At 41.2% G+C, this 13,863-nt stretch overlaps 1 protein-coding gene across 1 annotated transcript; it reads right to left on the bottom strand.

Annotated features, from left to right (window-relative positions):
• Window positions 1-532: 532 nt before the first annotated feature.
• Window positions 533-5,435, bottom strand: dpt (dermatopontin). Its single transcript, XM_037114011.1, has 4 exons — window positions 4,852-5,435; window positions 1,739-1,864; window positions 1,396-1,503; window positions 533-1,167 (listed from the first exon to the last, which is right to left on the bottom strand). The coding sequence occupies exons 1-4, from the start codon at window positions 5,124-5,126 to the stop codon at window positions 1,101-1,103; spliced, it is 576 nt and encodes a 191-aa protein (XP_036969906.1). The 5' UTR covers window positions 5,127-5,435; the 3' UTR covers window positions 533-1,100.
• Between the last annotated feature and the right edge of the window lie 8,428 nt (window positions 5,436-13,863).

Here is a 13,863-nt window from a genome sequence, read left to right on the forward strand (position 1 = left end):
TTTTCACATCATCGCATGAATACAAAACAGATTAGCTGTTGATATGTGGATCCCTTCCAGCATAAAGCAGTACTGAATTTGGCTTCAGCCTAATAAAGTCCAGCCGAGTGGCTGACTTCATCCTCTCTGTGAAGGTTTTTACTCTCACACAGATAGATTAAACTTCCTCCAACAAACTTTTCCCTCAACAATTTTAGCCCGTTGTATTCAGTTAGTTTAATTCCCACAGCAGTTCAATCAATATGTTTATATTGAATTTTAAAACATCATATACTCTGTGATTCGATTTTCTTGGTATCATGTTGAATAAGTGAACACACAGTAGCTGTTCATTAAGTCCCATTTTCATTTTAATCCCATTTTCACACAATACAGTTACAGTTACATGAGTTCCAGTTCGCTACAGTACAGAACAGAACAGCCAAACTGAACAAGACACTTTAATAAAGGAGGGATATGAAGTCAATTGAAAGCAGGTGGAGGCACTTTTCATTACATGCAGAGCTCATTTTGCCGGTGATTCTCAAAGAGCTTTTTTTTTATTTTTTATTATTACTTCCAACACACGCAATTGTTTCCCTAGTGTTACCTCCAAAGACAAAACCCCAATCAGACACGCCCTGCTGCCCACTTACCACCGTGAAAATGTTGCAAGCTACTTTGTCTGGCCATCGCTGCTACCTGACCTCAGCTAAGAGATCTTGGAGCAGAGCGCTGACGACGACCACAAGATCAAATAATCGAGTTTGTTTGGTAAAAGCACTTTCACGTGCTGCCAAAGGACTTCCACTTCCTCCCACATCTAAATGAAAACACTTAATGCCGTTCAAAGTGGCGGCACCCAAACCCCCTGTGGGCCCTCTGTGCTGATGTCTACGTTTAAAGTTGCTTCTATATGAGCACTCATTTTTCATGCTGGACTTAAAAAAAACAGTGATTATACAGGCGTACAGTATACGGCATGCCCGTGGTTAAAGCGTTCATCAAAAGTAAACACATGAGTGAAAACACGAATCATATCATTTACGTATTATGTCAGCATTATGTTTCTGTTTACATGTAACAGTATGTATTTTTTAGTTGAAAATGCTGCTTACAATCTATAGATTTTCAAATTCACAATCAAAGTCTGTCATTCTGCACAGGATGTACTTCCACTGCCGATCCCTGAAACAAAGACACGAAACACAATCCTGTCAGTTCAACACTCACAACACTCACATGTTGTCTTCCGTCTTTATTTGGTTTCTGCCAATAAATTATATTCCCATGGTGCTCACTGAGGAAAATATGTTCTTCCCGCTCGGTCATGAGGGGATTTCAACAATTTTTTGCTTGGACTTCATTGGATCAGAAGTTTATTAGAGGGGAAGAAAACAGATGTTGTGAACAGACCTTAGCACTCCACTGAAAGTGGTCTGGGCACCTCGGATGAAGTAGCCGTAACTCGGCACCACCAGCTCTCCCTCTTCTCTGTAGTGTTCAGGGATGTCAGTGGTCTTCCTGTGGAAAGCAACAAAATAAAGATGTGTAAGCGGAAGAAACCTGTCAGTAAACTTCATTTAGATGACTTTGGACCGGCTAAGCTGGCTGTTTTCCCACTGCTTCCAGTCTTCATGCTAAGCTAACACTGGATTCAGATTCATATTAAACAGAAATATACGAGTGGTATTGACCTTCTTGAACATTTTCCAATATGTCAAAATGTCCACACCCCTATAGCCCCGTGAGAACGTACATGCAGGAGTAAGGACAGCGGCGTTTGTAGTAGCAGCAGTAGAACTGCCATTCCCGGTCCAGAACAGATTCAAAGTACTTGCTCTGTACGCCTGCGACCAGGCCGTTGCGAGTGCATGTAGAAGTCCTGCAAAGACACAAAGAAAACTCAGTTATCTGGGGGGAAAAAATAGTCAGTTTTAATTTATGACAGTGGAGAAAGATCCATCATGATACCCTGCACTCTCCTGTTAGGACTACCTCCAAGTCATTCCTCTTAAATCTCAAACATGGTTTGATTCTAAGTTTGTAGTATATTGTTTAGAGTAAACACAGGTTTGTTGATGGTGTAGTTTGTTTATGGCCCATGGACTTTGCTGTCGCCACAACACAGCCAAGAATACCAGGACCGGAGCAGCGGGAGCAGCACAATGTGTAGAAGTTTGTCATGGCAACATGGGCACAGCCATCAGCCATTCAGCCAGCGGGGGTGTTTTCCCTGCAGGGTAATGTCCTCGCCGTCGTATTTCAAACGAGCAGCTATGTTAAAGAGAGGCAGGCGTGGCAGTGATAGAGTGTACACACTGTTTGTCTTTAAATCAGTGGGCTGGGTGCAGCTGAGCTTCAATCTGAAGAGCACACATCGTGTTTTGCTCTCCTACCTAGACAAAGTAATCTGAGGCAGATCTGAGCCAGCTGACTGTTGGGTTGTTTGATTCAAGCTGCTGTTGACACAGATATGTTAGGCCCCAATTCTGCCTCCACAAAGGTTGATCCAAGTCCTTTAATTACCCCGAACTGTTTACAGCGGGTTAGTCAAACACTTTTTTTTGTGTGAGGATGTGGCGTTCGTGCGGTAATATAAAAGATAACCTGACTGCACGTAACGGAAACCAGTCATAAGATGGATATTAAAGGCAAGGAACGTTTAGCTCTTCATAGATAAAACAGATGAATGCAGCCAGTCTGTTGTGGGTTATTGTTGCATAGTCTCTTTTATTTTCGTGAATGATAAATGCCTGTTGCAGAAGAAAAGGCTGTAAAACACAATGTGATATCTCTGAGGGGCGGCTGACACAGCCAGTTGGACGAGCCTTGTTAAAATTCTCTGAAGGTAGTCGTGTTCCCAGTCAGTTGAGGAACACATATGGCTGTTCTGGAGTGAGACGGTGATTCATTTGGGCCCAGGAGGACCTGGCTCGGCTCCTCTGAATGAGAAAACAGTGGACACTAAAACTAACAACAAAAAAAAGATACACAAGTGGAAAATCTGAGTAAAAATACTTTTGTTGTTACGGAAAGAAATTAGTTAGGTTTGCAGGACATGTTGCACCACTTACTTGTAAGTCAGTCACTCAGTTTGGAATCTGGAGTCCTGCTTTTATTCTTCTAAACTAGTTTCCAGCGTGTAATTTACAATTTACCTTACCTGCTTGTGCAAAAAAGAAAAAAATGGTTAAGATAATAAATACTAAATGTGGTGCATCTCCAGTCAAAGACTATCAGCAATATAGAACTGAAGTCACTAACACTAAACCCACAGATTACAAATGACTTGTGTAAATGTGACTCACGTTTTATTTGTGCCTACATGGAAAGAATTTTGTTTGAAAGTCAGTCTTATTCTTGCACTTTACAATCCGTGGGAAATGTTAAACAATGAGGTTAGCTTAGACGGGAAGTTAGCCTGAAACAACGCTCGCAGCAGCTACGATAACTGTTGCACAGTAATTTTGTCGTGTTAAGTTATTAACATTATCTCCAAATGTTTTCATAATAATAGGCCAACAGCATATTATTCTTATTCTTCTTCGGCAATGAAGAAGTGCACTTTGCCGTACCACCGGACTACAGAGCAGCTTTCTTTCTTCGGGCTCTGAGACTCGTAGGAATAAGCTAAAGAAATAGCCACATTTCTTGCTAATGGTCACGTTTGCTTAAGTAGATACAGAAGCATCAGTATGACAATGAGACTGTTTTATAACCTTGAAGTAAATTTAAAAAGCATCTTATCAAGTCAGTGTGTAGCCCATTTCCCACATGACCTCTCCTGTTAACAAGCTAATGTTTTTGTTTTGTCGGTCAAGCTAGCTAGTACAGTTTAGCTGTGTGTCAGTTTCTGGGCGTGAATTTGAAGTGCTAAACTTTACATGAGAATAGTTGGTGTGGTGCAGTTGATGTGTAAATGTGCTACAAACAGGTCAAGTTTGAACTTGCGAAGAGGCGGCGTAGCTCTTTCTAGCTCTGGTTGCATCTGTCTTTCTGAGGCCTGGAGATCTTCCACCAACAACATGGGTGGTTTTGTTCATACAACAGTTTCAGCAGCAACCTCCACACACAGGCCTCGTATGGGCCTTTGTTGTCTGCCAATAGTGACCTTTAACAGCCCGTGTTGTCGGCCAGCGTCTGACCTACAGTGAAGGGACACAACTTAGCAATTAAGGCATTTTCTATCTTTGATCTGCACTTCCTCCTGTTGACTGGAACAATATGCAACATATGAACCAAAGATGTGCCTCGTACGTGGCTTCACGTGTCTCCAATAAATGTCCTTCTGAGACGCGGCTCTCCTAGGTGAACCCAAAAACAAAGTGATCAAATCTAAACATGTTCACAGCTGGTGTGAGAGTAAACAAGAAGCCGTAGAAAACTGCTGAAAGATGCTTTACAGCAGCATCGACTGCACTCGGGTAATCTGAGTCAGATGTTCCCCGAATGACTGACTTACTCAGTGGATTTCTGCATTACTGTAGTCGTATATCATTGTGCATCATTTATTCACATCACTGCTGGTTAAATCAATGTGGACTGACACAATTAGTGCAAAGGTTGTTTGTAATAAGATCATGAACATGAGACAAACCTACAGCAAGGATTCATCAGAGGGCAGCTGTGTCACATCCTACTGTACAAACTACTCAAACGACACTTCCTTACAATCAAATTAGTCCAACTGATGTGATATTTAAACTTCTAACAATCTCTGAATTCTCTGAACGCAAACAACACACTTATTTTCACTGTAAAACCTGAACAGACGTGACTTTCTCCCGGTATGCCTCGGCTCACATCTGTACATTTCAAAGAAAGTAGAAAGCAGGTGGTCAGAGAGTAAACAGACCACGGAGGACCCACCACTCCAACCCAGCCCGGCTGATGTCGTCCCACCAGCAGTCGCTGGGCTCCCCCAGACCCTCAGGTGTGGGCTGGCACTCAAACGACCACAAGCGGTCCATGCCATCCTCCTCGCTGTAGTAGCTCCTGGCGGCCACCATCACCTCGCCGTGGGGACACTGGAAGTTGAAGCTCTGACGGTAGCCGTTGACCCAGCCCATGTCATGATGGTCGTGAGACTGAGCCGCCACTGTCGCCAGCAGACACAACACCAGCACCACGGGAGCAGGATTCATGTTGGAGAGATCCGTCCGTCTGCTGCTCTTCCTCACAGCTGCCTCAGTTTAAACTCCTCCAAGTCCCTTTGTTGCCCAGATGTTTTGTATCCAGGAGTGATGTGTAATTTGTTGGTCTCGGGACAACTCCAGAATTGGACCTCACTTGACATCTTAAGGTGGACTCCGAGACAGAGCACTGACGGAGTCCCACCGCAGATGAGGGTTTACCTTAAAAGACAGCACTTCTAGATGACATGCAATTCAGATATTTATGTGACGCTTTATTTGAATCTGGAGGGTGTGATCATGTGCTAACCGTCTAATTGCTCAGGTTGTTAACTCTGCAGCACAGTCGTCTTTTTTATGGCTTTTCCAACGTAAATGTTTTCACTGAATTTTATCACGAGTGTCACAATAAATTTCACCAAACACACATTCACATTTAGATGCTTTAATGCAAAAAAAAAAAAAAAAACACTCATCAAGTTTGCTCATATTTTCCAGTGCTGCAGCTTTGTAAACCCCCTCTGTCTGAAACACTCTGTTTTAGCTCCTGTCTCTTTAAGGGCCCGCTCCAAAACACCAAGTCTCCTCTGATTGGTCAGTTCACACATGCCTGAACCAGCCCCACCTTAGTATCATTCCGTTTTGTTTTCAGCTTCCAGATAGCTTCAACTCCTCTGTGAATATAGGTGTAAATCAGGCAAATGCGTGACATGGTGACAACATGTGATGTCACAAGTCACAGAATTGAAGGCGGGGCCACTGACGAGGCGTTTCAGGAGCAGTGTTTTCTGCGGGAGAGAGGAAGTTCTGCTGATGTGGTGTTTTTAAGTTTCAAGAACCGTTATAACACACTGAAGAAAAGGAAAAAAAAAGCACAACAGGTCTCATTTTAATATCAATAACATATTTGTTAATTTAAGAAATGTAAAATCGTCAACAAATCTCATGTAAAAAAAAACAACAAAAAAAACCAATATGACAGTTCTCTGAATCCTTCTCCTCAACAGTGATTATCCACTTATAGCTAAGCAACAGTAACTCGGCACAGCAGGCCTGTCTGGCTTCCTCTGCATGTTGGGACACAGTGCACTGGACTACCGGAGAAGTCATACTTCATACTAGGGCTCTCAAGTGATTAAAAACAGGTTTAATTGCTTAACTGTAATTAATAAGACATAGTCATATTTGCCGGAAGCCTTTCAGGACTTTGACATTCATTTTGTGGTATAAACCTGCACTTGTTAGTTTTGCCCGAGAAAACACTTTAACGAGGAGGACTAACTGGTCGGTCTGGTATGTCTGGTTAACCACCTCTCCTCCATTACAGAGCCAACACAGTCAGTTTTATGAGGGGGACCTGCCTCCCATGCAGGGGATGAGGCAATACCAAAAAAAAAAAGACGACGTTGTACATTTTAAAAGTTGACTTAACTTTGAAAAAGTTGATAGACAAACAAGCTCATAATTGCTAAGTTAAGTAGATTATTAGATTTAGGTTGTAGGAGCTAAAAGGCTATAAAAGTTTGCTTGACGTTGTGATTTTGAGTTTCCTCAATTTAAAAAAATGAAAAATAAAGTCACTGTCATTTCACAGTGTCGTATTTTGGGTCTGCATGTTACCCATATAAAGGGCTAGCTCACATGTAGCTCATCCACTGTGTTGAGTTTCTCCACTGTGTGAAGAGCGGCTCAGGATGCTACTATTTGTTTATGCTAACGTCAGCGGCACTGTCGTCTCTCTTCTGGGTTAAGAGACCTTCACACTCCCACAGCCAAATCTTACATTTAATCTCACTGTTGTCCTTATCATGCTGGTTACACTAAAACAAACAGGCTCTACACTGCAAGTTCACGCAGAATGGACCACGGCTGCCATTAATCACGCCATTAGTTACAGCCGCTATCAGCCCCGTCTCAAGGTCCGATTCGCTACAGATATCGCGCTGATGACGAATCTGTGCAAACATGCCCGTAAAGTTCTGCAGCTGAGCACAGTTAGCCTCTGTTTTCTTGTCTGATCGCAATCATGTGTGCGACAAAATGTAACACACAGACACGCTGAAATGACAGCTGATAGAGACGGTGAGGAGAAACAGCAGATAAGTGATAGTGGCAGAGATGGTGGCAAAACAATCAACAGCACTAATCTGCTGATATGAGGAAACAGGAGACGAGGAAGAAAAAGAGAGCGAGAGGGAGACTGAATGAATGAGTTACACAAGGAGGATTCCTTTACTCGTCTTTCCAAAGAGGCGTAAAGGAATCCATCTACGTACGTCAAACTGGAACGCCCATCTTTGAACAGACGAGGTGGCCAACGACATTACCTATCACCCACCTACAATGCTGTACTCCACAGCCATCACACCTGGGCTCACCTGGCCTTAGAAACCCACACGAAGGCCGCTTTGACCAACGACCCACAAGTGGCCCTAACGACTCTGAAACTCAGAGCTCACAGATGTCCCACACGACTCTGTAAAGACACTCCAAGGTGAAACGTTTGTAGGAAAATGAAACCAGTCCAGTTGCCGACAATGCAGCACTTAGATTCACCATGACCTGGATGACTGAGAAACTTCTATATCTTACCACAAAGACGTTGATGATTTTCTCTCTGAGTGTCACAGGTGGAAATCATGGGGGGTGGACAGAGGGGTCCAGACCTCGTCTTCCAGGGGAAAACAGAGATTTGTCCCTCTAAATAATCATGTCATTGAAGACAACTAAAAACTAAGCTGTGCCTATGCTTTGGGGGAGTTTTGGCACCAGAAACACAGCCACTGATGTCATGTTTACAAATGTTGAAATGTCGCGGTCCTTTTTAAAACATATCCACAGTCCCGTCCACCTCCACCTGCAGCGCTAAGACACCATTGGTTCTTTTTGTTGTGTTTATTCAGGCGAAGCTGCCATCCTCCTGTGCATTCACCCTGCAGACTGTAAGCACCGCTTGATGTACATCACCATCAAATGCATGTTTGCAGAGTTCTCATTATAAAGCAAGTCAGCCAGAAACATTAAAAAAACTGGAGTCAAGTCATCGAGCTCCTTTAAAAATAAAAAAACAAAACAAAACAATGCCAACAGCCACGGATAGAAATGACAAACCTTCATCTGTCCACCTCTGAAATCAAGGATTGCATTGTTCTGAAAACTATATATGGTCTCCAGAAGTTAATCCGTCACCATTGTAAATTACATACGTACTGTGTGGAATTTGGAAAGCCTGTCATGCAGCCAGTCCACTCCAGAAACTACTTTTCAGAGTAATTTTAAAAAGGTTTGTGACCTGTTTTTTTAAGATTTGTTCATAGATATTGAAACTAGATTCTTAAGAGCTTAGTTCCATGTTCTGGGTATCTGAGTGTGTAGAGAGACAGATTGCTAAAAAAAAAAAAAAAAGGAAATAAATCAAAGGTTGAAGATAACATTTCATCTTCTGTCACATCAGGACTTCATCCGTCATTTGCCTTCATAAAAAGGGTCACTGAGGTCATGATACTTCACTCTTACCAATACCAACAAATGGCTTGTGATCAGAGACTCAGATCACTTCTGTGCTGTATGAAACCACACTCAGATGGATCAGAGCAGAATCACTTTCTTTCAGAATCCATTTTCTTCACTTTACCACAAGATGTTATTTTCCACTGCGTCTCCGGTTCCTGTGAAACAGAGCTCTTGTTAACGCTGAATGGCAAACAAATTAGGCTCTTGTTAGAAAATGAGCTCATGTTTTTAATGAAGTGTGATGTTGGAGTAGTTTGTGTGAGTGTTGGTTTTTTTGGTCATTCTTCCATAATGTATGCCCTCATAAAATATGTAGTTTGACCACATTACATCCAAGGACGAGATGTTAAAAGGGTGTATGAGCACGATGATGAATTTTAGATGTTTTAATTTGTTCAAGCAGTGTTGAGTCCCACATCACACTGAGACACACGTTACTACATAATCAGCGGCGATGACTTTATGCATATTTCTGTGGAAAGTGGCCGGTTTCCAACACAATTGTTTGCGATGTGTTTTTTGCTGACGGCTTGATGGTTTCGTAATGTAAGATTATCGTCCGATATATGACTCAAGATTCAAAGTTTTCGTTTGTCACGTGCTTGTTCAATATTCTTGAGTCTAAAAGGCAAGTGTGCAAAAAGAAGTACAGTATTAAAGAACAAGTTATTATAATAATAGAAAAGAAAAATTCAACACTAGCAATAAGAATTTTGTAAGTTATACAATATTAAAACATATAACAAACACATTTACATACAAAAATGCATTGTGTGCTTTAAAAGCATCTGTGACATCAGAATAATATTTACATTAAGATAATGCCAAATATTCCAAAGCAGAAAATGTACTAAATTTCTTCGAGATGTTTCTCTCTTTTCTGACCCACGCTGATAAATGCACCATGATTTGACAAAACATCTCGCTGGTATTTCTGCTTTGATTCGTGGAAATTGATCCTGACTCTCCATCGTCAACTAAACTTTGTAGAAAGCAAAATATAAAATTGGGTTTACATGATTTAGTACTCAAAAAAACACAATATGTTTCTTTTATGTCATCCTGAATACCAAGTCTCCTCTGATTGGTCAGCTCACACAGGCCTGAGCCAGCAACAATAACAACAACAGAGCAGCTGTGATAAATTAGTTATTCTCTGCCAAACGAACTTCTAGGCCTGAATTACACAAATGTGTGACATGGTGATGTAGTGATTTACATGCACAAGAACGTGAAGCATTACAGGTCTACTTTACATTATTAGCCCACTATTTTGATAATCGATTACATGTTTTTCCCTTTTGAGAAATATCTCAGCTTCTCAAATGTGAATATTTTCTACTTTCTTCACTCCTCCATGGCAGAAAACTTCATATATATTTGGGTATTTGCAAAACAGGACATTTGAAGACGTCTTCTTGGATGTTGGGAAACACTGATCAACATTTTCCACCATTTTTTGACATTTTATAGACCAAACAACTAATCAAGAAAACAAGAAATTAACCGCCACTGAAAATAACTATTAGTTGCAGCCCTGCTGTATAACATATACATTAACACAGCCACCACAACATACGTTACGTACACCTCGACTTTTTCAAGTTGTTCTCTGTTCACCCTAACAGACACTTGTTGTTTGCTTCGGCGAGGGGAGAAAATCCATTTAATCACTGCGCGCCTGAGAATCTGATCCCATGTGAGAGATCATCCTCAAAGCATCTAAAAATAAATAACAGCACATGTTCAGGAATAGGTGTGAGTCAGTGCATGAGGAGTTCCACAAAAGTCAAAATGGAGCAGCACTGGGAGGTATTTTTAGTCACTATTGTCTATTTAAAAATCTCTATTTAGAGCAGCGCTGCTGGCACTCGGAGAATGTAGGTCCCTCGTTCACTATACTTTGATCGGACTGTGACATGCAGACTGCACTGAGCCACAGATCACACCGCGGAGGCAGCCCCCGAGATGATCATGTCTAAATGGAAATAGCGAGGTCTGAACTGCGTGTACGCCTCTTAAGAATATGACGCAGTTACAAATTTCTTTCCGTCAGATGCGCACAAATAAATGCCAGTCGTTCTGAGGTAAACGTGTGGGAGCTACAGCGTACGTCTGCTTCTCACTGAATCCAAAAACGGCTTCATACAATCCTGGCAGCGGTTGTAGGAAAACCCTCAGTCCGTTCTCAAAGGCCGCTGTATGCTTCTGTCGCTGTTAGTTATCAATCGTTCTCCAGTGTGTTCAGGGTCAGAGTAAGTTAAGGTAAATCCTGTGTCATTTTTAAAACACAAGGCTTTAAAAAATGTGCTACATTTGTTTTATAAAATTGAGTGTTGAGCATGATTTGATGAGTCTCACAGCTTTGGGAATGAAGCTGCTCTGTAGTCTGGAGGTACGGCAGCAGGTACTTCTGTATCTGTTGTCAGATGGCAGCAGGGTGAGCAGACAGTGGCTCGGACATCTAATTTCCCCACTGCTCTATAGATCAGTACCAGCTATATTCTGGGTGGGTTTTAATCATCCGCTGTAGCGCCTTCCGTGATGACCCATCCCAGTTTGTGATGTTCCCAGTCAGGATGCGTTCTATCGCTCCTCTGTAAATGTTGGAATCCAGTTTTTGTAGGAAGCAGAGCCTTTACTGTGCTTTTTTTTTAACCAGGGTGGTGATGTGTGATGACCAAGATCGGTTCTCAGTGACGATATTTCCATCCACCTATAACTGTTACCTAGCACAGTTGGAGCAAGTTGTTGAGAAAAATAACTCTGATTGGCTGTTGAGCTAAGCCAATCTGTGGATAAGAGGAGAAACTGTAAAAATAAACGTAAGGGTTAGTCCTTTGAGTCTGTGGTATCCATGGTTTCCCCTTCGATTTTCATCAGTGCCAATCAGACTGAAAAGTGGTCATATTTGCAAGAGTCCCTCGAGCCATGTGGCTAAAAGAGGCAATCAAATGTGGAACATGCTGTCATCCAACCATCCAACACCTTCCGCATCTTCACCCTGTGCTGCCCTGAACACTGAACGCAATCATGAGGAGTTTACTCTCCTGCAAGAGAGCTGAAAGAGATGTGAGTAGTTGAGTGTTACATGATTAACAATTTAATAATCAGGACCTCACAGGGTAAAAGCATGGAGAACAAAATAATGGCCTGATGTCGTGTTTGACAACAGAGGTCACCTGATAAACCCAGTGGCTGTTTCACCACATTTTCATCAAACACTGCCTTCTTTTGGGATGTCTGGTGATGAAAAAACTCTACTGTGGCACTTTAACCCACAAGAGAGACTTCGACTGTAGTTATTATGATGGGTCAAGCTCAGTCCGAACATCTAAATTTATCACACATCGGTTTTACACAAACACACTGATAATCAGTCATCTCCGTCCTACAGAGTCGGTCAGGGCAGCTCTGGTCTCTCTGCACCAGGACAGACTTTCATTGTCCCGATGGCCAGAATGAGTCTTGTATTCAAATTGGGAGCCCTGAGCAGCTGCCAAGTACAAAGTGTCCCATTCAGAAATGTTTCTACAAAGATGACATCTTGAGACTGTCTGCAAGTGAGCAGAACAACCTGTGATTATTCCCGCCGCGTGCGCTGTGTTCAGGAAAAATAAAAGCAATACGTTGGACAGTGACACAGCAGTTTTATATCTGAGAGAAAAACCAAATGAAACTCTCTCCGACGCTCGGTCTCATCTCTCGGTGGTGCGCTTCATTATACAGCATGAGTCTGTCATTTCCTTTCATTATCACCACATTGACGGCTTTGTTTAAAATAGACTGAGAGGTTTCACAGTAACAAAATAGAGAAATGTGAGAATTTAGACAGTATCAAAGGGTCACGAGGAGTTCGAGCTTTGTGTAACTTCTCTGGTCAAATCAGGTCAACAACGCCCGCGAGATGAACGCAGCATAGACCAGGCGTGTTATACAACCTGTACACTGTAAAAACAATGGTGAAAAATAATATACTACGAGTGGGCACCAAAATAACAAACTGTAAAACAACAGACAATAAAAACACTCTAATTTCCCTTAAATAAAATACAGTGTTATCTTTAATTTTACATATGTTCTGGCGTTTTAATCTTTAATTGGGATATTTAGACAAAACAATGAAATTACCTTTAAAAATGGTCAAATACTATTACAATACAAATATCCAGGCTTAAAATTGAAGATTTTTTATAGATGAATAATCATAGAATTTTATCAGTATGTTCAAGTGAAGCTGCTAACTAGTTTTTGAAATATATTGTTTGAAATTCGATAAAAATCACATTTATTCTAGGTGAAATTCTTTGATGATGCATCTTTAACAAACAAATCTATTTAAATACACAATACTTGTTAATGCAACTACAGAATCGATACTTCTTTTAGTGTTGACTGTCACTAACTGTTTCTGAATTGATAAGACGTATTTACAGTATCAACCTTGAATTTAACATAAAAAAAATTGCAAAAGTACTTTTTGGGTGGAAGAAACACATTTTTTTGTAAAAAGAAAAAAATGAAATTATATGTATACTGTTATTTACAGTTACAGGTTTATTTTAACATTGTAAATGCTCATTCACGGTCAGTTTTTTTTTACATTTATGGATATTTTGTACAGGAAGAACACAAAAAGAAACCTATAAAATACCATTAGAAGAAAATATTACAGTCTAATATACACGTCTAACACTTCTGTCAGAGCAATGATTAAATATGATCACACATGATGATGTTGAGGCCTTTAAATCTACCGTCTCCCCTCAAAATGAAGTTCATGGTGCCATGTATCATCTGGTGTCACAAGACGGCAACATGAACAGACTCACAGCAACTAGCTAGAAAGTGTCAGCGGGCGGTTTTGTATTGTATGGTATTGTGTTATGTATAAATATATTATGAAGCTCCTTCAGCCAACAGGTTGTGTAGTGGTTATCAATGACATCATCAGAGGGAGGGAGACTGTCCTCACCCAGAAAAAGAAACAGCAGCATCTGTTGTTTAGAGCGTTTATGTTCAAGTGACGAAGCCCTCTAGCGGCTGAAGCAGCTACGACTTTGTGTGTTTTCAGTAAATGAGGAAGTTAGATGACGTTACTGAGCCACAAAGAGGAAGGTGGTCAGGGTGGATAGACAGAACGTCAGACTTGAACATGTGAAACATCTGGTTTTTTTTCCTGATTTCCACTGACAGTCAATGATTTAACCATGACCACTGTCAGTCCATATCCTTA

The sequence above is a fragment of the Acanthopagrus latus genome, chromosome 11 (assembly GCF_904848185.1).
Source record: "Acanthopagrus latus isolate v.2019 chromosome 11, fAcaLat1.1, whole genome shotgun sequence".
Classification (NCBI taxonomy): domain Eukaryota; kingdom Metazoa; phylum Chordata; class Actinopteri; order Spariformes; family Sparidae; genus Acanthopagrus; species Acanthopagrus latus.

Excerpts from the sequence above, each read along its gene's own strand:
- dpt (XM_037114011.1), bottom strand. The coding sequence starts at position 5,126 with ATGAATCCTGCTCCCGTGGTGCTGGTGTTGTGTCTGCTGGCGACAGTG. Across the intron at positions 1,865-4,851 it reads AGCCGGGCTGGGTTGGAGTG|GACTTCTACATGCACTCGCA; the intron begins GTGGGTCCTCCG and ends GTGTCTTTGCAG. Across the intron at positions 1,504-1,738 it reads CGCTGTCCTTACTCCTGCAT|GAAGACCACTGACATCCCTG; the intron begins GTACGTTCTCAC and ends TGCTTTCCACAG.